The 22238-nt window shown below is 33.2% G+C and overlaps 1 protein-coding gene and 1 pseudogene across 1 annotated transcript; both read left to right on the top strand.

The window, feature by feature from the left end:
- Nucleotides 1-10019: 10019 nt before the first annotated feature.
- LOC118046152 (uncharacterized) lies at nucleotides 10020-12242 on the top strand. The gene is made up of 2 exons (XM_035054947.2): nucleotides 10020-12031; nucleotides 12227-12242. The coding sequence occupies exons 1-2, from the start codon at nucleotides 10020-10022 to the stop codon at nucleotides 12240-12242; spliced, it is 2028 nt and encodes a 675-aa protein (XP_034910838.2).
- A 1129-nt stretch (nucleotides 12243-13371) lies between these two features.
- Nucleotides 13372-15591, top strand: LOC118046165 (F-box protein CPR1-like; annotated as a pseudogene).
- The last annotated feature ends 6647 nt before the right edge of the window (nucleotides 15592-22238 follow it).

Raw genomic sequence — 22238 nt, 5'->3', positions numbered from 1 at the left:
AATATTGTTGTTTTAGTTTTTGTTTAGTTTTAAATAGTGCATGTTGAAGCAAGGATATTTATTATGAGTTTACTAGGTTTGTTCATAACCAAAATATGTTTAGAAAACCAATTTGAATTCAAATTGCGTGAACATGTAAGTTTTTTTAAGTTATTAGTTTTTGAAATTGAAATCTCGTGCTTGATTTTGATGTTATTTGTTAGTTTTTTTTATTCAAACATGTTTGTGTATGGTAGGATGACTTATTGGGATATAAAAAACATGCTTTAAAGGTAAAAATAAAAAATAAAAAAAAATCCAATTTCTAGGGCTTGACAGTGGTGGGCATTTATGGGTTTTCTAAAGAAGTATTCTTTGTGTTTTTAGAAAGAATTTTGTCTTAACTCCATGATTTGAACAAGTTTTGGTCCACTTTATTTGCATTAAACCCTTCTTTGGACTTGATTAGTTAATAATTTAGAGTGTATTTGCACCAATAACAAGTGTCATACTCAAGATATCACGGTGACTGATTAAAAATTTTTCATGGAAAATGAGAAATATATTTGGCATCTTATTTTTAGAGGAAAAAATATATAGTTTAAGGAATTGTCACCTAGTATTATGATTACTAGGAACCCTAACTGGTCAATAGAGATTTTATGATACAAAACTAGTTACGTGAAAGAGATATTATCACCCTTTAACATCGTACTTGAGGCAGACTACATTGTTGGTTTTCCCTTAAATTAATATGAGTTTATTATGTTATGCTTTTCATGGTCTGCCTATGATATTCTTAACTCTGGTATCAATGAATACTAGACTACAAATATTTTCAACTATAATATTAATAAATATTACGTAACCTAAAATATATAGTATTCATGACTTTGATGTTAGTGAATAAATCTATAAAATTTAAATTAAAAGAAAAAGGAAACTGCTTTTTATTTTTGTGGATCTAACCCACTCGTACGGGCTAGGTCAGATCCCGCCAGCCCGATCCAGTTACTGGTTCATACCAGTAACCCGGCAACCCGGCTGCCGACAGAAGTACGCGTGAAGCCTACGTGCACGGGGGGTTAATTATAATTCAAAGTGAACAGTCATAGGTGAATTAATATTGAGCGGGAGAAGGAAGAAGACTTACCGTGCTAGAGACGGAGCTGTACGCGATGACACACCGGCTGGACGATGCTTCCCCATTCTCTCTTTTCGTTTTCTTTGTCTTGGTCCCTTTTTCTCCGTTTCTGTGTTTTTGTTTGGTTGATGGGATTACTAGGTGAGGGGAAGTTGAAGTCCCCTGTTCCTATCCCTTCTGTTTTTGGTTCTGGGCCCCCCCGCTGCGATGGTTGCTTCGTTAGCTTTTTATAAGGCCCTGCGTGATATTCTTTCATCACGCCTCTTTCTTCCTGGGAGGGGGATAAGGCTCGCTGGCCATGGGTGTTTTGTATAGGGACTCGGAGACCAACAGTCCTGCCATTTCAAGGCTGTTGGTGATGGCTTCCTTCACGCCTCTAATGGCGTCTTGTGGGGCGTGAGAAACACGGACAAGAAAATAGATATATGGCTGTGTAGGGAGGGTGCATCCCTTCCTTCCCCCCTCTCTTCCTTACACAGGTGGGTTCCTTTGTTTCCAGTGGAAGAAGATGAAGAACAGGAAACGTAAAACGACGTCTGAGGCGGCCTTTTTTCATTTTGGCCACTGGGCTTATGACATTGTTCAATCGGGTCCCTCATTCATGGAAACTTTCTCCTTTTTATTTTTATTTTTATTTTTTTACCCCTTGATCAATTGCAATTAGATCCCTAGATTTCGGTGCCTTTTACAAAACAGTCTTTGGCTTTTAATTTAATCAATTCAATCATGAATTGACCCTTCAACTTTTAATTCTTTCCAAATTACCCCTGTAAAAATTAATTAAACTCCCTAAAGTACCACCACCTATTCACTTTAGTCCTTGGATTTTAATTTCTTGCAATTTCAACCCAAATCAACACCAAACCTTGGTATTTCTTCAATTAAGCCCTTGATTGCATTAATTAAATCAAAGTTTAATCAAATCCCCAAACTTATTAATTCTTTTAATTTTTGACCAAATTGACTCTCAAATTTATAATTCAATCCTTATTGGTCCTTAAACTTTTAATTTGTGTTACCTTGAATTAAACTTCAAATTATTCTTCATCCATATTGTTGGGTTTTGATTTGAATGTTCTTCATGTTTTTCATGTTTTTTTCTTGTTTAAGATGTTTTGATTAAGTTTTTTTGAGTTTTTATGTTTTTGGGTGTTAGTTATGTTTTTATTAAGTTTCTTTTGAGTTAAGAACAGGAAAACAGAAAATGGAAAGAAGAAGGAAGAAGGAAAAAAAAAAAAGACCATCGGCCAAGCAATTCACCAGTTCACAACCGCAACACCACTGCCACCAGCAAACGCCACTGTGAGTCACTCTGGGTAATCTTCCTCTCCTTCTTTGATATGTCTAGAGGTGTTTCATTTGCATGCAGAACATGAGCAATTCACGTTCTGCAACAAATGAAATATAATTAGTCGATTATTGTGCTCCGCGCAATAACCAACTAATTATGATTAACTGGTTAATGCACCCAACACAGTAACCAGCTATCTTCTCGGGTTGGACTTCAGTAGTCCAACCCACACAGCTGGGCTGAGTTCAGCCTTGTAGGAAGAAGGGTTTTTTTTTTTTGCCAATCTCGGCGCAGGTATTTTTGGGCTAGATTCTGCCCATTCTAAATTGTTTTTGAAAAACATTCAAAAAAACATTTGTGATTTTCTCACGTATTTTTCTATCTATTTTGATTAATATCGGTTTGTATTTTTATACCGTAAAGATACAAATCCGGTATTAAAATCTTGGTTTTCATCAAAATATTGCAAAAGTTAGACAAAAAAAAAATGTCATGTTTTGATGCATATGACCAAGTGTCAAATAAATCATATCATAATTTCATACGACAAAAAAAAAAAAATTGTGTTAGCATGCATTTTGGCTTTAATAACCAGTTTATTAAAGCTATGAGAACAGGCCAACATTTTAAAAATTTCAAAAAAAAATATTTTTTTTTTTTAATATCTGGGATTATGAACTTACACGTATGACGTACTTCTATTATTAAAATTAGTTTCTTTTGTTGACATAGAACGATTAGGTTTTCCTCGATGAGATAAGAATCGCTTTACCGATAAGAACTTTTCTTAAACAGTAGACAGACCAACAATTAGAAAACACAATAACTCAGTTTTTATTAGACAATTAAACAATGCAGTCTATCTTAAATAGGATATAGTTGGGGTGTTAATACCTTCTCTTTACGCAACTAGTCTCCGTACTCGATCTCTAAGACTAGTTAGGGTTCCTAGTGACCAAAATACTAGGTAGTGACTTCCATTCTATTTTCCCATCGATAAAAGACAAGAATTCATTATCTCCCCATATTTGCCAGGTAGAAACGTAATATGAGAGTGAACGATTGCCGCTATGCCGCATATGTGTGACACATATCATTAATTCCATCAATTTTCATATAAAAATTGACGAAAAGGATTGATTGATAAATTAAGCAATCTCAAGAAGTTGATTGATTAATGTGGTAAAAAAAGGCTTCGGTGATAGATCAAAGTAAAATCATTACAAACTTTTCATACTAAGTTTTTTTTTTGTTTTTAAATAAACTCATGTGTTAAATTTAAATGATTGACTTGCCATAAAAAAAGTAATTTGTATAAAATTTTGTATGAAAATTTGTTTTGTATAACATTACTTCTAATTAACACAAAAAAACCTCAAGAGATTAATCTTGAAAAAGAAACCTTAATAGAGGAAATAGAAATTAACAGAAAAAAAATATAACACAAAATGAATGTTTTACTTCACTTTACTAATTAGATGTACGTATGAAGATTTTCTTCCAAAACAGGAAGTATGACAATGATAATCACAGGATATATAGAAGCCTGCAGCATAAAGTTTTTCCTTGTGACAAGAGAGAGTAAATTATTCTGAAAGAACATTAACATTTCCTCTCTTTTGTAACTTGCAAGTAATCATCATCATTCTACAGGAGTTCAATATCAAAGTATTTTACTTGTGACGTTTTGAGAAATTATGCCGAAGTAAGGTATCTATGTACTAATTCCTAACACAAATTTTCTGGAACCAGCACTTGTAAAACAGCCCAGTTGACTGCATATCATAATTAAGCTGCATAGTCCCAACTAGCAATGCTCTTGCACAATCTCTAGGTATGGTTTTTTTTTTTTTTTGTGTGATAATTGTCGATACACGACGTCGGCCGATGGCTCCGCTCATTTTGTTTATTTAACAAAAAGATTTTATTTTGATTGGGGAAATGAAGATTTTATTGGAGTCGCCATCTAGTAATATGAGGGAACTAAAAATCCTAAATTAGACATTAGTTCCAGAGATTCGGGTACTGGGTTAGTTATGATTAAGGGAAGGTAGACACCACCCTTAAAACATCCTTTCAAAAGAAAAGTTACCCTTACTTGTGTGTTTTTTATTTGATTTAAATGCTATTATATTTTGAGCTTATTTGCAATTTTGTTTTTTTTTTTAAAAAAATAGTTAACGTCGGTCCCTAAAAATAGGAGACACGTTAAAATATGACATTAATCCCTAAAAATAGAAGACTTGTCTAAAATATCGACGTTTAACCCTAAAAAGAAGATTTACGTCTGAGTTACCAAAAAAACAAAATTATGGACATAATCCATAATTGTTTGGTATTTAAATTTTTTTTTTTTTGACATCGGTCCTTTTCTATAAAAAGAGACGTGTCGACAAACAATATTTGTTTATAAAAACAAATATTTTGATATCGTTGAGAAATGGGTATAACTATATTTGAAAATTGAGCTTTGGACCCACAAACGATAACATACTAGGATGGGTGTTGGACCCGCGTTGTTATTCTTTTTTTTTTGTTTATTTTTTTTATTTTACAACATGCAAGAAAATTTATATACAAAATAACAAAAATGTTAGAAATCTAAAAAAAATTACTTGAGCGCCACAATATAGGTAAAAGAATGAAATACCCTCGGATTTATCAGAAATTCACGAAAATGCCACTGGCGGCGCATGTGGCTCACGCGCGGCTACTGTTGGTGGCGGTGAGATTTTCAGGCGAGAGTTCTGGCCAATCGATGGTCAGTTCTGGTAGATCTGAGGTCGAGGATTCTGTTGGTGGTGGTCTCGACGTCCGTTGATGGCTTACGAGGGAGAATCGACGACTTGAAGGTTCGGTGGCCGATGAAGATCGCGGCCTTTTCCGGCCAGATGAGGCGGCGAAAACGATGAAAACCGCCGGGGTTTTGCTTTAAACTAGGGTAACTACCTTTATGTGGTGGTGCGGAGGCTTGAGATAACCGGAAAGTGGAGATCGGAGGAGAGAGAGAGAGAGTCGCCGGCGAGAGGAGAGAGAGGCTCTGAGATTTGCTACGGTGCGGACGCGTGTACGGTGTACCGGTGCCGGTGAAGGATGTTATTTGTTGGATCTTGGATGAAACGATCGGATGGCTGTGATTGGCTAGATCTGCAGGTTGATCCGACGACCCAGATTGTCTGGGTTTGGATCCTGTGTGGCGCGGTGTGCCGAAAGCTTGGTGCACAGGATCAAGTGGCGCAATGGGATTAAATCTTGGATTATTTCAATGGCTGAGATGATTCGGGATATATTTGATATTTTTCAAATTATTTGTTTTTTAAAATAATATCCTACTCTTGCGAAGAAAAACTAAAAAAAACCTTCACAGTGTAACAATTCTTTCTCTTCCTTTCTATTTTTCTAACAATTCTTTCTCTTCCTTTCTATTTTTCCTTCCCCCCCCCTCCCCGTTCCGGCGATTGTCACTGGCTATTTATAGCCAGTGAGCAGGGACATAAGCCTAATTGTAAGAAAAAAAATCGTCCCTGCCTTTGATTTCTGCCTAATTGTAAGAAAAAAAAATAGTCCCTGCCTAAAAATATGTTTTTGTTTTATTATGTATAATAATAAATATTTACATAGATAAAATTAAAAACTCAAATCAGTATTAGAAAAAGCTCGACTCAAACGCTAAAAATCCATTTTAATTACCGAAAATTATGTCGAAATATTAAAAAAACTTTCAATGGGTATCAACCCGGTGAACCGGGTTTTGACCACAAAATAACAGTTTTGACCCAAAATGACCTGAAACTCATTTTTCATCCCGGTCGACATGGTTAGACCCGTATTGACCTGATGAACTCGGTCTTGGCCGAAAATGACGGTTTTTACCCGAAACAGCCCGGAAACTCCTTTTTTACCCTGGTCGACATGGTTTGACCCGTATTGATCTGGTGAACTCGGTTTTGGTCGAAAATGACGGTTTTGACCCGAAACAGCCCGAAAACTCATTTTTACCCTGGTCGACAAGGTTTGACCCGTATTGACCCGTTGAACTCGATTTTGATGGAAAGATGCGGTTGACTCGAGAAAAAATATTTTTTGAATTTTAAAATTTTTTTATTTTTTTTATTTTTATAAATAATAATAGAAATAAAATAACATTCGAGAAAAACTTGGTGAATCCAAAATTGGGTTACAACAGTAATCATCGAGAGTAACTCTAAGTATGGTTTTTGGCTATTATCGAGACGATTCATTGATATAATTAAAGCCCAAAAAGAGAAACACAAAAAATTAAAGCCAGGCAACCAAGTCCTCAAGGTTTAGCTTGTGAGTAGAGAAATTAATTTATTCTATATGAAACCTTTAACGTGGACGTTAAATCTTTCATAAAGTTGCATGTAGCTTGTGATGAGAGTAAATTCTTTATTCTATTCCTTTTGTGCAGTATAAAAAACGTTTAACATTTTTTCTTTGTGAGAGGAATTTCATTTTCAAATTCATAGTGCTGCACAGTCTCCATAAATAGATCACTATCTCAATAAATAAAACACAAATTTGTCGCACTAGGATTGGGACCGCAACTTAAGCTGGTTACACAGCAGCGTTGTCGGCAGAGATTTACTTCAACAAACTTTGGGGCTGCAAGTTTTGAGTGAATGTATGTATATATATGCTTTTGTTTTATGCATTTTTTTTTTATTAATGTTATTTGAGGTTGGTATAAAGGTGATGCTATTTCAATAAGTTTTGCTGTAGAAAGGTTGGGTTAAAAATGAATTTTTTTTTTTTTGTACATAAAAAATTAATGAAACAATTTGTACCTCAATTTGAGCACGTCGTGAACACTATCAAGATATATTGTTCCTTCATATCGTGATATTGTAGTATTTCTTAACAGTATTAACCTCAGCCAAATTAATCCCCTACTAGTAATTTTGATGTTGCATGAGCATTAACTTGGTTCGCCTGTAAATCATAATCAAGTCAGCAACTTAATCAGAAAGTGTTGCTGAGGAAAAGTTGGTGATTTTTTTTTTTTTTGAAAGATGCGTATATTATTTAAAAAAAATCTAGGTGGTAGTAGTACAGAAGCTACACAATATTTTACTATGACAAATAAATGAGTAGGATTTGAATTAGTGAATAATAGATTCAATCCAGGCTAAGTTATTTTATTATATTTTGTTCTGTGTAATTGTATGAATCTCTTTGCTTTGCTGGTTTTTCATGTACTAGATGGTTACCTTAATAAAATGGTTACCTTAATAAAATGGTTACCTTAATAAAATTATCTCGTTTTTATGATAGTTAGTGGTTATATTAGTTGTAAGTTTCAATAATGAAAGCGACGGTGCTAATGATATGATATATATTGATGTAGCCAAAGTGGTGAGACCTAAATATTTTGGGAACATGATAGTGTGATACTATTTTCATAATATTAGGAGTTCATCGACTTTTTCCTTTTATTCATTATATTTTAATTCTTAAACTAGAGAAATACTAAAAGGTTAAAAATGTATATAAATTTTTTTTTAATTATAACGATAACTATCGAAGAACATGAACCAAAAAAAAAATATTAATGCAACAAAATAACTATTAACTCATTAAAAAATATACATAAGAAATATTATAATAAAACTTAAATAGATAGAATATATACTACCAGATTTAAACAGTTTTACCGATAAATTTTTTATCAGTATGTACACTTACAGTCTATCGGTACGTATTTTATCGACGGGCTTACAGACAAGAACAATCCGTCAAAAAAGCTCTTGTCGGTAATTTATGGTATGTTAGTGAATCCATTAGTAATAAATTTACCGATATATTTATAGAAGGACAAATAAAAAAAAAAAAATTACCCACTTCATTATATTGGTATATCCATAGGTAAATTTAACATATCATCGATAGAAAAATCATATGTAATTTCATCAGTATTTGTATTTCAAAGTTAGTATATTCATCAGTAAATATAACATATCATTGATAGAATATCATCAATAATTGTGTTAGTGAGTTAATAGTAGTAGTGACATTTTAAAATTGTGTTCAAATAAAAAAAATGATAGATTTGCTTATTTAAGGTAGAGAATCCTCAATAAAATTTGAATCAGATACGAATACAGACAAACCAAGTATTATGGTGGCCGAATTTATTGTGGGAGGTTGAATTGTGTTGAGATTGGAAAGTGGTTGTTTGATGCAGAAAAAAATGCATAAGAAAGAAGGAAAAATGGGGGAGTGGGAGAGGAGGGTTGAGCATCAAGTTATAAATTAAATATTATCGATGAACTTATCGGCGGAATTATTCCAAAGGTAACTCTATTGATACATACCGAAAACATTTCTCTGATAGCATATTTATGGATGTACTTTACCATTAGGTTAATTCTGTCGGTAACGTCATCTATAAAAGTTAACATCATATTATTGTTTAGCTTTTCTTATTATTTCTTTTTTCATTGCAAATCTCTTGGTATATACTAAGAGAATATTCTTGTTAGCATTTACCAACGAATATAGCGATTAAAAATTTTGTGGGTAAATTTCACCATAATATATGGACGGAAAAATTTCATCAAAGTGTCCATTTATATTTGTCAATTTTCTGGTAGTGATAAAAGAAAAATCTTAAACGAAAAGGTTTGAATCTCAAATTTTAGTTAGGTGTTTATTAGTTTTACTTAAATCTAAAGAAAATTCATCATATAATATTTTATTTAAGATGTATATTGAATTTATTTTTTTCTATACATGTATTAAAAAAGAAAAAAAAGTCTCTAATATGAGATCAGTCCTTTTCAAGTTTTTTAAAAACTATTTATGATAAGTAAAAGTATATTAGTTGAATAATGTGTCATTTACACTGTTATTATTTTTCTTGGTCATCTCTTCATAAAATTATTAAATCTAAATATTAATTTATATTATTTCTTTTAAAATAGGAGAGCAATCAAACTTTAAATTGAATATTATAAAATTTTTGTTATGATAATAATCAAGTTTTATTGATATTAGGTTCAGAAAACCATCAAGTCAATGGATGAATATGTATTGAATACATGTTGTTATATATGAATAGTTAATTTCTTTGTCACATGCTTCACACATGTATTATTTAAGTATATATTTAATATTTCTTTTTAACTTACTATGAATGAATTCAATAATTAATAATTAAAAAAAATACAAAGTCCATATATTTATTATAAAAATCTTAAAAAATGATTAACTTAATAGTTTTAGGTATTAAACGGATGAAATAGATATTACTTATATAAACACAATGAGAATAAAAGATGGTGCGATTGAAAATTAGTTTGCTTATTTACAAATTGGATGATTTAAAGTAGATACCCACTACGTAGAGGCATTTAACTAGTTTTCAATAGTAATTTGGCAGAGACGTTTTAAATTCATATGGCTAGGGTTCGCGTCCCTCTCAAAAACCACCCTAATGACCATTGAACAGCAATGAAGAAAAGATCATTTTGTATGCTGTTTTTCATTTTCTCAAGTTCATTTTGCTCAAATTGTTTGGAACTGTGCTGATTTAGGGGGATTTATTTTTGAAAAAATGTGTTTGCTAGGGACGTGTCGTCAAAGATGGGCTTAGTAAATTTGTCTCTAGATATTGAAGAACTATGGAATGAATGGCAGATTCGCTCATTAATGTTAATTGGTCTCCTTCTTCAAGTCATCCTCACCATTTTAGGAGAACGACGGAAGTATACTGTTGGGTTCGGCGGGGATTTTCTTTGGTTAGCATACTTGTCCGCAGATTCGGTGGCAATGTTTTCATTGGGAATCCTTGCTCGCAGCGTAGCCAACTCCACAAACCCGAACTTGATTCCAGTGTTTTGGGCACCAATCCTTCTAGTTCACATTGGTGGCCCTGGAACTATCTCTGCTTATTCAATGCATGAAGTCGACAAATTATTGATAAATCACCTTCTTCAGCTAGTAACTCGAGTTGGAGTGGTTGGTTATGTCTTGTTCAGGTTGAGAGAAAATTCCTTCATGTTGGTAGCCATTCCTATCTTTATTTCAGGAATGATCAAGTATGGTGAAAGGATTTGGGTTTTCAAAAGAAACAAGGAATCCAATAACTTGTCACCGCAACCTTCTGCAAAACTACCTTGCATCCACATTGAAGATATATTTTCCATCACCGAAAGTTCAAGAGAGGTCAGATATCTTCATGAAGCTCGTCTTTTGTTCAATACGTCTAAGATGCTGTTCCAAAATCTTGATCTCGTCAATTTCGATCAAGAAATCACCTATGATTTGGTTTCTGAAAAGAAAGCCGAGGAAGCCTTCCAGTTGACAGAAATTGAGCTGGGACTCAAGTATGATCGCCTTTATTCTAAGGTGGCAACGATTTCCTGGCATCGCTTCATTCTCCGCTCAGTCACTTTCTTATCCTCTATTTTTGCTTTAGTTTCCTTCTCAATAATGATAAAAAGCAAGAGTGACTATTCGAAAAACGATAGAATTATATCTTACGTGTTGCTGAGTGGAGTTGTCTGTCTTGAAAGTTACTCTATCATTGGGCATCTCTTTTCCGACTGGACTAGGATTTGGCTTAGTAGTTGGGAAAATTTTTTTCCTAATCTCTATCGAACCTGTTGTCTTTCTCTGCTACAATATTTTTCCAGGAAGCGCAAAAGATGGTCAAGATTAATGGGACAACACAACCTAATAAGTGCTCTATCAAAGAAACCAGTGAACAAGCTTCGTAAGAAGTACTTTCCAGGGACTTGGAACATTCATAGCAGAGTGGATGTGGACAAGGATTTAAAAGAATTGATCTTCAAACAAGTCAAGTATAAACGTTCAAGGTACGATCCCGATACCAATGATTTCCCTGTCCTCCTCAAGCTTTTGGAAGAGAGAGGTCGCGAGGCACTTCAAAGCAAGGATTGCATCGGTAAATTTGGATGGAGTGTGGATCGTGTAGAATTCAGTCATAGCCTCCTCACTTGGCACATTGCTACTCATGTTTGTTACATTGACGATTCCAGGAAGAACGGTTTTGCCAAGGATCAAAATTGCGCAATGAGCACATCATTATCTAACTACATGTTGGCGACAGAGCTCAGCGGAACAAGGTATACTGATACTAGAATTCATTTGCATCGTCTCCTATTCATCAGGAATACTCATAAAGAAGCGGACAAAAAACTTTCCATGGATAAATTGGATACATTATCGTTTCCCAAAGATCAAGTGAAAGCATTTTTCTATGAATTGCTTCGAAGGCCGTCTACCATGTTAGGGGAAATTGAAGAGCAACAGGAAGAAAAGTCAGCCCTACTAGATGGTTGCATGCTTGCTATGTCATTGCAGTCATTGAAGACACGGGATGGTTGGTCAAATGAAAAGAAATGGGAAATGATAAGTGAAGTGTGGGTGGAAATGCTGATGTATGCTGCAAGTCATTGTGGATGGAAGGAGCATGCTGATGCACTTGGCCGAGGTGGGGAGCTACTCACTCATGTGTGTATTCTCATGGCACATCTCGGTTTAAGCAAGCAATGTCCACCTGAAGTAAGTAAACAATTAGCTGGTCAGTCTAAAAGGCTTCGTGATTTTACGGCCCGTATCGTCTCAATGAGGTATAAAGTACTATTAGTTTTTTTTTTTTTTTTTTATTAGTACTATTATTTTCAATGCTTCAATTCGGATGGGACTTTGTCATGTACCTATGATTATATTATGCCTTTTTGGCTCTATGCAATTCCTCTTCATCAGCTTTGTTAATTTAATCCTTCAAAGGTTTATCTTTATTTTGTGTTCTGATATATGTTCAGTTTAAAACTTGATTAAGAAGAATTTATTTTCTTTATTATGTAAAAACTGGTCTAGAAATTCTAGATAAATAATAATAATTAAAAAATAAATTTGGAAAATGTTTGAGCTACAAGTGGCTGAACTCTTATTTGTGTTTTTTCCTCTCTTTTCTTCTTGAAACAAATATTTTCTTTTTTTTCATTATCCAAAAACTGATGTGAAAAACACTCTTACTATCAAAATTACACACACAAAAGAGCTGAAAGCAAGTTCAAATACGAACCTCCAAAGGACACCACATGACAGTGGGCTAGCCGTGGATTTGCTCACCAACTGATCAGTGATTTGAAACAATATGTAATCTCAAGTTATTTGCAATAATCGGTTGTAAAAAAATAATAGCAAAAATTATCATAAGATAGGTCTAAAATATCAATATCAGTTACATTATTCAATTTGATAAAATAATGATAAGAACTCATCCGTTATAAATCGAATGGCTTGACTAGTATATATATACTTTTTTTATTATTGATATTCACATTTTAGTAACTATTTAAATATAAAAAAATTTATATTTAAGAATTTTTTATATATTAAAAAAAAGTCTCATGTTCTTAATTCATCGTATAAAATTTAAACCAATTAAATTAAGCTTTCATATCAAATTTTTTTACTAGAAAATAATTAAAACAAGAATAATAGTATAAAACAATAACTTTTGAGATATTAGGTCTACAATAAAACTATAGTTAATAAATCGGAGTTAACTCAAAAATATTACTCATTCATGATCTTGTTCGGATTAATTTTTTTAAAATTATTTAAAATTTAATTTGATAAAATTCAAATGATTTGACTAGTCAATTTGGTTAACCTAATTAAATTTAAGTGAAGTTTTATTGAGTTAACTTGGAGGTTTTTTTTTATTTTATCTATAATGTATCATTTCAAAATTTATAAAATTAAAACTTATCATTTTAAAATAATTCCAAGTTTATTTTCTAATTTATAAATTAATTCAATTAATCCATCGTTCAAGCATAAATATGGAAACAGATGATTTTGTAGGGTCCATGTTTTTTTAACTCCCATGCCCAAAAAGGCCACCTCTCAAAATGGTGTCAAGCTGTACTTGATTTCCTTCTCACACCTGTCCACTCACTCTTGCACTTTGATATAGCGGCAGGCAACCCCACATAACCAACTAACCAACCTAACCTCTTCATTAAAAAATGTCGAGAATCCCACACGAGGTCATTCACGACATTTTGCTTCAACTTCCGGTGAAATCCCTCGTCCGTTTCCGATCTCTATCAAAGCCAATTTGTTCCTTAATCGACGGCCAGGATTTCATCAATCTCCATCTAAACCATTCCATCACTGCCAAATCTAATCACAGTATCATCCTCAAAGAGTGGGATCTTTTCGCTGTTGATTTTGATGCTTTATCTGATGCGGTGGAGGTTAAACAGCATCCCCTTTATTCCGGTGGTGGAACGGAGGTTATTGGTTAGGTTAATGGGTTGGTGTTTTTGAGACGTTCTGAGACAAATATTGCTGTGTATAATTTGTCTACAAGGGAGTGTAAGAAATGTTATGTGGCGGAAACGGAGATTCCACGGCGGGATATGACAGCTGGGTATGTTTATTATGGGTTTGGTTATGATTCTTATGGTGATGATTACAAAGTGGTGAGAATGGCACACTTTGTTAGAGAAGATGGCGGCGGCGATGGTGGTGGTTTGGGTTGCGAGTATGAAGTTAAGGTTTAGAGTTTAAAGAATGATAAGTGGAAGAAGATTGAGGGTTTGCCGATTCGGCTGAGGTTATTAAGCAAGCCCTTTTTTCATATTTTGAATAGGAGAGGGTATGGTGTTTTTGCAGGTCACGCTTTGCATTGGATTGTCCCGCAAAGGCGTCAACTTGGTATTAGAGATTGTGTTCTTGGTTTTGATATTAGGGATGATAAGTTTTTCGAATTGCCGCAGCCGGATTATGAGAACAAGGGTATGAACTTTCAGGTTGATGTTGGGGTTCTAGAGGGGAATTTGTGTGTAATGTGTAATTATGAGCATGTTTGTGTTGAAGTGTGGGTTATGAAAGAATATGGCGTGAAGGAATCTTGGTGTAAGATGTTTTCGGTTCATGCGATTAAGTGGATTGGTGCTTTTATGTTTTTGAGACCTTTGGTTTATTCGAAAGGTGGTGATATGGTGTTATTGGAAGTGAATGGTGAGAAGCTATTGTGGTATGATTGGAAAACTAAGCATGCTAAGGTTGTAAGGGTTCGTGGTGGACCGAGGTCGTTTGGTTCTGAGATGTATGTGGAAAGCCTTATTAGGATTAATGATGGTGATCGAATTGGCTGGAAGAAGCAACAAGAGCTAGATGAGGAGGAGGAGGAGGAGGAGGAGAAGAGGAAGACAAATAGGAATAAGAGGTAAAATAGAGTGAATTTGTTGTGATTGATTCTCTTGAAGCCATTTAATTTTACGGATATAATGAAATGGAACTCCAAGTAATGTTGATAGGTGGAGTTTTTTTTATCTCTTTTTAAGCTATAGCATGTTACCAACTTATGCTATTTGTTGTTGGGACCTGAATTTTGAATTTGGGTGTCAAGTCAATGAGAAGTCGGTCTACATTTTCAATTCGGGGGACAAGTCAATGAGAAGTCTTCTTTTTCAATTGGGATGACAAGTCAACGTACAAGTCAATCTAACAGCTTATGATTGGTGAAAGATTGATTATTTATATACCCTGTGGTCATTTGCTTATTTTGATTTAGTACCTCATGTCAGTTGTTTCTCTCAGGGATGATTTCCTTTCTGTGGGGTTCAAACTGAAGTTGTAAGACCAATAGAGAGAAAGGATACAGGACAATGGCCAAAATGGAAGAAGGTAAGCTTTTTGTACGGCACACTTTAACTAATGCTTTGGTTCTGTTGTCTGGTTTAAACTTTGTAAAGATCAAGGCAATTTGATTTAAGTTTTCAGGTTTCAGAGGACTAATAGCTGCTTCCATTTTCCCAGATATTCATGGTCCTCTTATTCTATTCTCCCCAGGGCTGATACTGGAGTTATGATACATTCTAGTTTGAAGACAGTGAATGGAGAGAAGAATCCTTCATGCTGAACATACCGTGCCTTCTGTAGCAAGTACTATGCAATGCTAGGTTTGTTTTTAGGACATGTTGTGATCAGAATAATCAGATACTTAATGGCTCGACAGTGCAAGAAGACTTTGGAAATCATGTATAGTTTTCCCAGACAGAGAAGCTAGTCTGTTTACTTTTCAAAGTTGTAGGAAACTATTCTGAAATGAATAAAATGAAGTCATCAACCCACAAGCCTACAAATTTATGGGTTTTTTCTTTCTTAATTGCAAATTTATCTGCTTTTAATGTTCATGAGAAGACCTGGTAGCTTGTTTCTATCAAGTTGACCAACCATGTGGTAGATGTCATTGGAACATCTCGCAGGGTACTTGCTGTGGAAATTTATTGTTCTCGTGTTCTAATGACATTGCATATGTACTTTGCCGTGTTATGGGGGAAATCCATTGGAACCATTGGATTTGTCAATTTGAACAAAATAGCACACAGTTATGTTGCTGTGATGTGGAAATGAATATAGATTTGGCTATGAAAATTTCTGGGAAACATCTGATTTTGTCATGTTACCATTCCTTTTTGTCTCATTCATTTTAGCAATTTTTATAGCATTCCTTTTAGCAATTTCACTGTACAATTCTTCTAGCATCATTGCAAGGACTATTCAAGCTTGAGCCAGGTCAATTCTCAAGCTCACCAGTTCAAGACCTTTCATGAAATAGCTGCAATATATGCTTTTGGTCAATTGAAAGAGTCCCCCTTGATTCAGTTTTGTCCCATTCATTTATGGGTTTGTGGTCTGGCCATTTTGCTAGGCTCTCTAGTCTCTTCACAGATGGTGTGGATGGAGGAAATTCATGTGGAAGCTTATGAGGCAATACAAACTATTTTTTGCCGTCCAGGCCAATGCTTGTAATTTCTTCAAGTGCAATCCATTCCTAATAATAGTTTTTTGTGTCCTTTTTAACATTTTTACATGGTTTCTTTCTTCATGAGCTTTGTCGATTCATCAGACCGACTTCAGCCTTTTTTACAATTTCGGGCATGCCCCATCTCCTCCCTTGTGCCAAAAGTGATAAAGCAATTTCCTTGCCTTGCTGCAATGCTTACAAGTTGCTGTAATCAGAGTGTAAAAAAAGATGCTCCTCAAGTAAAATAATGGGCATATTCTGAGTGGGTTGCTTCCTTCTAGGCACTCATGAAGTGACCTTCCGAGCATCTTGTAATCAGTGGATCGATCAACTTGTAGTTTTTTTTTTTTAAATAAAAAATACCAGTGCCCAAAATTTGTTTTTGACAAACTAGAAGGCATCAAAAATATATGTGGAAAAATAATATATCTTAAAAATTACATAAAGATATAGGTTTTGGGTCGTGAAATCCATAGAATGTATTATTCTCAACAACACAGCTTAAATTTGAACGTAATTCATGAATCTATGTTATCTTCTCAAATAGTTTTTAAAATGCACTAGTTTGTTAAAACAAAAAAATAAAATTGACAACGCTATTTAAAGAAAAAAAACACCTCGATCATCTTATCTTTAGTTAAGTTAATTAACCTAGCAGGAATAAGTTTTTGTCTCAGACATGGGAGCTCCCAATATATAAGGCACAAAGGAAATTGATTGCCTTCGATGAGAAACTTTTGGTCTCACCAATATAATCCTCCATGGTTTTTGTCTTTGTTGTTTCTTCTTGTTCTTGATGTAAGAGGAGACATGAAGATAAAGACCTAAATTTGGCACCAAGGAAGTAGAGTTGACAGTGGGTAGTGCAATCCAAGCTATTTTTTTTTCAAAAAAAAAAAAAAATTCTTTTTGTGTGTTGTATATGATCAAGTTTCTCAAAATATACAAAAATCATATCTTGTTAAAAAAAAAAAATTTAGTATGCATTTTGGATTTAATAATAAATTTATCGAATCCTTGAGAATTTGATCTATATTCCAATAATTACTAAAATTTTAATTCATAAGAAGTAATGGTCAATATTCTAATATAAATATTGAACTTACAAGTGAGACCGATATTTAAATATTAGAAGTTCACCTCTCAGAATTCTTCTAAATATTCATCAATTTTAATTTGAATTATTTTTCACCATAACACATGAGTGGTGAAAAACTCTTCCGCCTTTTAAGATAGATAAACTTTGTTAGGGCACCTATATAGATCATTTCCATAAGAATTCATTTAGGACATGAGCTTATATTGAATTCAAAAAAATCATATTTATTTACATGAATAAATCCTCATCCTAAGCTATAGACAGATCACCAGTTAGAAATCCATCAAAAACTTTAAATCACATTCAAACCATATAATGCCGCTAGAAGTACTGATACATTTCTTAACCACAATCAGTCTCTTACCCTTTGAATTTATTTTAAGACCAATACACTCAGATTTTTTAATGACTCTAAACCAGAGAACTTTATGGCAGCTCCAACGATTCGCTGACGCCAATCATCCACGTGCAATAATGATAACGAGATGGCATTCCCGCGCGCTGCTGCGAGCTTATAAAAAAAATATACTTGATAGTGTTATAATTATGAACCAGCGCTAAATAAGCTTAATAGAAACTAAAAGTATGATGGAGCCAATATTTCATGATGGAAAAAAAAAAAAGTTGTGTTGGTGATCAAAAACTTAGAGACTGAACAAAATAATTTGTAGCAGTCCACAGTGTTTTATGAGGAAAGATACAGTGGTTTCGCCATATGATTTAGCTTTTCTGTTAATAAAAAACAAAAAAAATTACAAAGTTAAATTCTCTACCAACTTAATATTAAAAAAAATCAACAAAAATAATTTTGGAAGCAAAAAAACTCATGAGAAAAAACGTTGTAGCAACTGACAATGTTTTGTGAGGAAAACTACAATGTTTTTCCCAATACAATCGACAAAGATAATTTTAGAAAGAATCATAAAAAAAAAACCATCTAGAGAAATACTGTAGCAATTTATAGTGTTTTGTAAGGAAAACAACAACGCTTTCCCCATATGATTTAGTTTTATTGTAATTATAATTTTTAACCAACTCAATATTAAAAAAAAATCAACAAAGATAATTTTGGAAAAAATCATAAAACAATAATGTGGGAAAACACTGCAACAATTCACAATGTTTTAAAGAAAAAAATTACAAAACTAAATTCTCAATCAGCTCAATATTAAAAAAATAAAATCAACAGATACAATTTTTTAAAAATAAAATAAATAAAAAACAAAAAAAAAACCATGTTGGAAACACTGCAGCAATTCATATTGTTTTGTGATGAAAGCTACAATGTTTTCCCACATGATTTAGCCTTATTTGTAATGACTTATTTATAATGACTTCTAATTATAATATTAAAAAAATAACATCTGTCACACGTGTGCGGCGTCACAGCGATAACGTCTACCCTTAATATTGGTATCTTCTAATGTGGAAACTATGGGGAGACAAGTAATTCTTGTCTTTTATTAGTGGAAAAAAGGAATGGAAGTCGCCACCTAGTATTTTGGTCACTAAGAACCCTAACTGGTCTCAGAGATCTAGTATGGGGACTGGTTGCGTAAAAGGAAGGTATTAACACTCCAAATACACTCTACCTAAAGTAAGCTGCATTATTTTATTATTTGATAAAATCTAAGGTCTTGTCGTGTTTTCTAGTTGTTGGTCCGTCTATAGTTTAAGAAACGTTATCCTCAGTAAGGATATTATTATCTTACCTAGTAAAACCTAACTATTCTGACATCAATAAAAGAATTTAATATCTGAAATACGTCTTATGTATAAGGTCGTAATCCCAAATATTAAAAGAAAACAAAATAATATTTTTGGAATTTTTGAAATATTGGCCTAGTTCTCCTGACTTTAATAAACTGGTTATTAAAACCAAAATACATGCTAATACATATTTTTGAAAAACTTTTTGTTGTATGAAAATACAATAAGATTTCTTTATTTTATTTTTGAGAGACTTGGTCATGTATGAAAACAAAACATTTTTTTTTATTTTTTTTTTTACAAAAACTAAGTATTTTAATACCGGATTTGTATCTTTACAATATAAAAATACAAATCAATATTAATCAAAATACAGTAAAAAATATACAAGAAAATCATAAATTTTTTGAAAACATTTTTAGAATTGTTTTTTTAAGCTGGGTCTAACTCGGTCCATATGGCTAAGTTGGACCCGGCAGGCCTAACCGGGTCACTGCCCAAGCCAATGAGCTTCCTCACGCGTGCATGCTCAGTAACATATGCAAATGGTACTGTTTAAGTGAATTATTCACTAAAACAGTAAAATACAAATGTTACTGTTTTACTGTGAACATTAAAATGCAAAAATGGAATCTCATGCACAGAGACGAGGAGAACAAACCTGGTGGCGGAAACGATGTCGAAGACGAAGGTAATGGCGTAAGCTCACAGTGATGCTAGTGACGGTGGAGAGGAAGCCGACGATGCCTCGAAGTGGTTATGATGGTGGCAGGCAGTGTTTGTTGCAGTTTTTCTTCTTCTTCCCCGTGCAGAGGCACCAGCCTCCGTTTTCCTTCCTTGTTTGCTTCTGTTTGGTTCTTCTCCTTTTGGTCTCTAGTGTTAACTTCTTTTAGCTGTTGGTTATTCTCTTTAGCTTCTTCCTCTGGTTTTCTCTCTGAAATGCTCGATTTATAGTTAAGTAGTCGCTGAAGCTTTGGAACTGCTACTGAAGAAGAAGCCGAGGGTATGCCTATTGTTTTTCACTTCTCTTTGTTCGTCCCCTTCTGGATTCTCCCCTACTCTTTTCCCCTATACTCCCACTCTTTCTTTTACTCTTTTTTGTGTTTTTTTTTTTTTCATTTTTCTTTCTGCCCTCTTCCCCCTCTGTTTTCTTCCTTTTCCCTCCGGCTTCTCCCTGTTCTCCCTGTTTTCCTCCTCTGTTCTGCTCTCTCCTTTGTTCTCTCTTTTCTCCCCTTCTATCATGGCCTTTCTCTGGCTTTTATAAGGCCAGAGAATGCCATGGAGTGTCAAGCTTGGGTAACGGTTGGCGTCTCTTTCGTGGATGTTTAGCAGGCATTTCTTTCTGTGGCTTTATAGCCGAATAAATGCCATACGTTTCAGTATTGCATCGTGGGCAGCTGGGGCTAGTTGTTTCCTCTGCTGAAACGGTTCCCTGGTGCAAATGAAGAAGATGATGAATAATGTCCCTTAAAACGGCGTCGTTTGGGATGTGAAATGGCCATTTTTCAGTTTTGGTCATTCAAGTTCTGAAACTATAATTTGACCCCTAAACTTTAATTTCTTCCAAATAAAAACCAAATTGACTTAAAAATTAATTTTTCTTGCAATCAAACCCTCCATAAATTCAATTAAACGTTAGATAAAATTTAATTGAGTCTATAAACATCTGATTTTGAATATATTTTTTCAAAATTGAATTTTCTTGCAAAACAGGGCTCTTATCAGTCAATGATATACTGTCAAATTTTAAAATTTTGCATTTTTGAACCTCCTCAACCAATTTTGGTCTTTTTTCGGCATTCTAACTTCATTTTCTCACTCCTATTATTTTTTTGGATATATATATATATATATATTGTATTTTTTTTATGGGAATCCAAAAATAGGTAACAACAACATCGACAAAGATAATTAAAAAAAAATATTACAAAAAAAAAGAAAAAAACTAAAGAAACTGGAAAAAAAACCATGTGAAAAAAAACTGTATCAATCTATAGTGTTTTGTGAGGAAAGTTAAAGTGTTTTCCCCACATGATTTAGCCTTACTTGTAATTATAAGTCTTAACCAGTTTAATATTAAAAAAAATAAAATTGACAAAGACAATTTTATAAAAAAAACAAAAAAAAAATTATGTGGGAAAAAACACTGTAGCAATCCATAGTAATTTGCGAGGAAAGCTATAGTACTTTCCTCATATATTGTAATTGTAATTCTTAACCAGCTCAATATTAAAAAATAAAATAAAAAAAAATATAATTTTGGAGAAAATCGTAAAAAAACAAAAAAAACCATGTAAAGAAACATTATAGCAATCAACCATGTTTTAAAGAAAAAATTATAAAACTAAATTCTCAATCAGCTCAATATTAAAAAAATAAAATCAACAAATATACTTTTAAAAAATAAAAAAAATAATAAAATACAAAAACCATGTGGGAAAACACTGACGTAATCCACAGTATTTTAAAGAAAAAAATTACAAAGTAAAATTTTTAACTAGCTCAATATTAAAAAAGAAAAATTAACAAAGATAATTTTGGAGAAAAAAAATAAAAAAAAGAGAAAAAAATGCATTGTAGACTACTATTGTAATCCACAGTGGATTGGATGTTGATGAATAATAAATCTCCCACACCTTTTACTTCATTACTTAATCAAGGAGATATATTGATATAAAGTACAACAAGAGATTGTGTCCAAAAATTAAAGAAAGGTACAAGGACTGAAGTCTAACAATAAATAAATAAATAATACAGAAAATTAAAGCCAGGCAACCAAGTCCTCGAGGTTTAGCTTGTGAATAGAAGAATTAATTTATTCTATATACTTACCTTTAATGTGTGCATTAAACCTTTCATAAAGTTGTATATAGCTTGTGACGAGAGTAAATAATTTATTCTATTCCTTCTAAGCAGTATAAAAATTTCATTTCCAAGTTCATAGCGTTCCAAAATCTCCATAAATAAATCACAATCTCCATGATTAAAACACAAATTTGTCGCACCAGGATTGGGAAGGCAACTAAAGCTGCTTACACAGGAGCGTAGTCTGCAAGCTCTGAGTGAATGCATGTATATATGCTGTTGTTTATGCATTAAGTTTTTTATTATTGATATTTTAGGTGGATATAAAGGTGATGCTATTTTATTATTGTTTTAATATATATATATGATTTTGTACCGCAACAACTTTTTG

Source organism: Populus alba, chromosome 6 (assembly GCF_005239225.2).
Source record: "Populus alba chromosome 6, ASM523922v2, whole genome shotgun sequence".
Classification (NCBI taxonomy): domain Eukaryota; kingdom Viridiplantae; phylum Streptophyta; class Magnoliopsida; order Malpighiales; family Salicaceae; genus Populus; species Populus alba.
Note: the sequence above shows the minus strand (reverse complement) of the source record. Positions and strands in the feature narration are given on the sequence as shown.

What these genes read in the sequence shown, in the direction of transcription:
- LOC118046152 (XM_035054947.2), top strand. Translation starts at nt 10,020, where the DNA reads ATGGGCTTAGTAAATTTGTCTCTAGATATTGAAGAACTATGGAATGAA.